General features: G+C 41.3%; 1 protein-coding gene across 1 annotated transcript; it reads right to left on the bottom strand.

Moving 5' to 3' along the window:
• Positions 1-412: 412 nt before the first annotated feature.
• LOC139867284 (uncharacterized) lies at positions 413-2,209 on the bottom strand. The gene has a single exon (XM_071855633.1). It carries the CDS (start codon positions 2,177-2,179, stop codon positions 515-517), a length of 1,665 nt encoding a protein of 554 aa, XP_071711734.1. The 5' UTR covers positions 2,180-2,209; the 3' UTR covers positions 413-514.
• Between the last annotated feature and the right edge of the window lie 1,166 nt (positions 2,210-3,375).

Raw genomic sequence — 3,375 nt, 5'->3', positions numbered from 1 at the left:
TCCTGCTGCTGCTGCTGCTGCTCCTGCTGCTGCTGCTCCTGCTCCTGCTGCTCCTGCTGCTGCTGCTGCTGCCGCTGCCGCTGCCGCCGCCGCCGCCGCTGCCGCTGCCGCCGCCGCCGCCGCTGCCGCTGCCCCCCCCCCCACCACCACCACCACCACCACCACCACCACCACCACGACTACGACTACGACTACTACCACCACCACCACCACCACCACCACCACTACCACTACGACTACTACCACCACCACCACTACTACCACTACGACTACTACCACCACCACCACCACCACCACCACCACTCCCGCCGCCGCCGCCGCCGCCGCCGCCGCCGCCGCCGCCGCCGCCACCACCACCACCACCACCACCACCACCACCACCACCACCACTACTACTACTACTAACATGATTATAAACAAATGATGAACAAAAACAAAACAAGATACACAGGAAGTGTAGATTACCATAACAAGTAGATACATTAAAACAGATTTCTGTTAAAGATTACGATCGTTACGGCCTTGAGAAAACGCCCCAAAGCTTCCCTCGACCGATGTTCTCCTGTAACTTTTTCGCACCATCAACCTCCATTTCAACAAGCTTTTGTAAATACAATAAAGCACCTGAATTCACCATCTGTTTACGACATTTCTTTGAATGGGTTAAGGATGTTAATATCGAAACAGGGTATTTCTTGTCCAAATTAGGTATAGAAGGATCTAATAACTGGACTGCACTCACTATCCCTTTTTGTTCCTTTCGATAAATCCTTCTATTCCCTGAACAAATCAACATCACTGATAAAGCTTTCGATGCGGCAAGTCTTTCATCAATCGCTTTACCATCCAACATTGCAATCAAAGGCGGTATACACCCGAATTCCCCTAATTCCTTTCTCACTTTTGCATTACTACATCCTAATCGATAAACCGCTTTTGCAGACTGAATCCTAACTGCCAAAACCCCACAACTTAACACATTAACAATCCGCTGTATAAAACCATCCGAAATTATGATATCCACTACTCGTTCATCGGAGGCTAGGGTTTTCAAAAACTCAACAGCTACTTCCAAACCCCTAAAATCGATATTCGAATCCCAAAACGTTTTCAAACAATTGATCACACCTCTTTTAACAATCAACAGCTTCAAATTATCATCATCCCTAACTAAATTACTCAAACACGAAATAGAATACTCTTGAGCCAACAAAGTACCCGAACTAGCTAGTGTCAAAAGTACCGAAATCGCGTCTTCTTCCATAAAATTCTCCCCGGTTTCAGCAAAACGAGCGAGATTCCGTAACACGCCGGCTGCAATTGCTTGCGAATTCGGCGTACCAGAATCGCAAATTTCCAGTAACGAACAAATTCCACCTCTAGATCCAATTGCCCTAGCATTTTCCTTAGTATGCGATAAACATAAAAGTGCAATACATGCTTTCTCTTTTGCAAATCCACTACCTGATTCGAGTATTCGAAGTAATTGATGTAACAACATAAGTCCTTCGGCTATTAATACATGTTTACTTGAATCAACATTTGAAACCCTAGCTAAAGCAGTTACCGTTTTCTCTTTAATTTCGGAAGTTGAGGTGGAATCCAGTAAGCGCACGAGCACCGGAACCACTCCCTGCGCCACAGCGATTAACACGTGTTTATCATCTTCTTGTAATAAACCTAATAACGAGTCAAGCGCTGAGTTTCTCGACTCAGTTGAACCGATCTGTAACCGAGTAATTAAATTCCGCGACTCAACTCGTATCGATTCTCTTTTCGAAACGATGTCGTTTTCATTTTCGTTATTTTTATCGAGCGCGCCGTTTTTAATTAAAATATCTAAATCGTGAATGTGAGTAGTTAGTTTAGATGAAATCGAATCGATGTCGTTTTGTGTTTTGAGTTTACCTGAAGGAAGATGAAGACTATGACAAATTAACGATAGAGTTAGGGCTTGTGAAAGCGTGTGTGAAAGTGAACGGAGTATTTCAACGGATAATGAGTTCGCCGGAAAGTCGGTGACGTCTGAAAGTTGTGATTTGAGATCGGAGAGTTTTGCTTCGATGAGTGACCATTTGCCTTTGAAGGAAATTGTGTGTGGAATTGAGGTTAATAGAGATTGAATGTACTGGAGATTTGATGCTTCGACGACGTCGGCTTCGTTTTCCGACAGCTTCATTGCAGGCCGGCGGTGTGAAATGACGGTGAATGTTTGTTGAAGGTGTGTAGGGAAAAAAAAAATATAGATATAGTTGAGTATATGTATATGAGTATGAACTTCAATCATAATGACGGCATTCACGTTAAATACCTTTTCAACATCTTTTTCTTTAGAAATTTTTTTCACTAGTACTCTAGTAGATAAAGCGTATCAAACTCCTGACCTCTCTAAGAATGATAAGTCATTACAGCTATTAATAGTCTCTTTTTCATTTTTAAATTTTTTCTTTACTAATTTTGATTTGAAAAGTCAAACATAAACTATTAAATTAAATTGAAACGAATAAAGTATTATATCATTATAATACTACGTAGTAAATCTAAAAGCATGTTTAATTACAAATATACCCATCTGAAAAGTAGCAATTTTAACTTTGTTCACATGACTATTTTTGTAATTGTACATTTATTATGCATTTCATTTTTTTAGACCACCAATACTTTACCACCACGATCTACCTCTCTAACCACCACCACCATTAATCTCCGGTCACCATCATCGTTGACCTCACCCCCATTAACAACTCCGGCGAAATCACCGGTCACTAACACCGTTAATGTCCGCCGATTTTCGGGCACCGCTGCCGGCAACCTTAACGCCACCAACTTCGTTCACCACCGCCAACTATACAAAAACTGCGGCAAGAATGACCGTCAATCTCCGTTCGACACCATCGCTACAATCGTTTGTATGTCCACCACCACTATCGACCTTCCCCATCAACCATCACCAACAACTGTCGTCAACCACCACCTTTAACATTCGTCCACGACCAAAATCAACCACAAATCGTGAAACTCGGCCAATGACAACAAACCTAAACACAAGCCAAACTACACATTTATCAACTAGAGTCGAAGTTTATAGTTGGAGCTATAACTCATTACTGAAGCTGGTAGCCAGAATTTATAGTTGTAAATTTAGAAAACAGAAAATAGAATTTATGGTATACTCCCTCCGTCCCATATTAATTGTCCAAGACAAAAAATACACAGTTTTGAAAATGTCATTATTACATTATACTGTTTGTTTACTTTTCAATTTTACCCCTTACTTTTTACCCATTTTTTATTTTAAAAGCATAAAGTAAAGGTATAAAAGAACTGTATCTTACTTTTCTTGTCTATTTATAAAAGTTGACAGCTAAGTTAAGA

The sequence above is a fragment of the Rutidosis leptorrhynchoides genome, chromosome 9 (genome assembly GCF_046630445.1).
Source record: "Rutidosis leptorrhynchoides isolate AG116_Rl617_1_P2 chromosome 9, CSIRO_AGI_Rlap_v1, whole genome shotgun sequence".
NCBI lineage: Eukaryota > Viridiplantae > Streptophyta > Magnoliopsida > Asterales > Asteraceae > Rutidosis > Rutidosis leptorrhynchoides.
The sequence above is the reverse complement of the archived record's forward strand: the minus strand, read 5'-3'. Positions and strand labels throughout refer to the sequence as shown.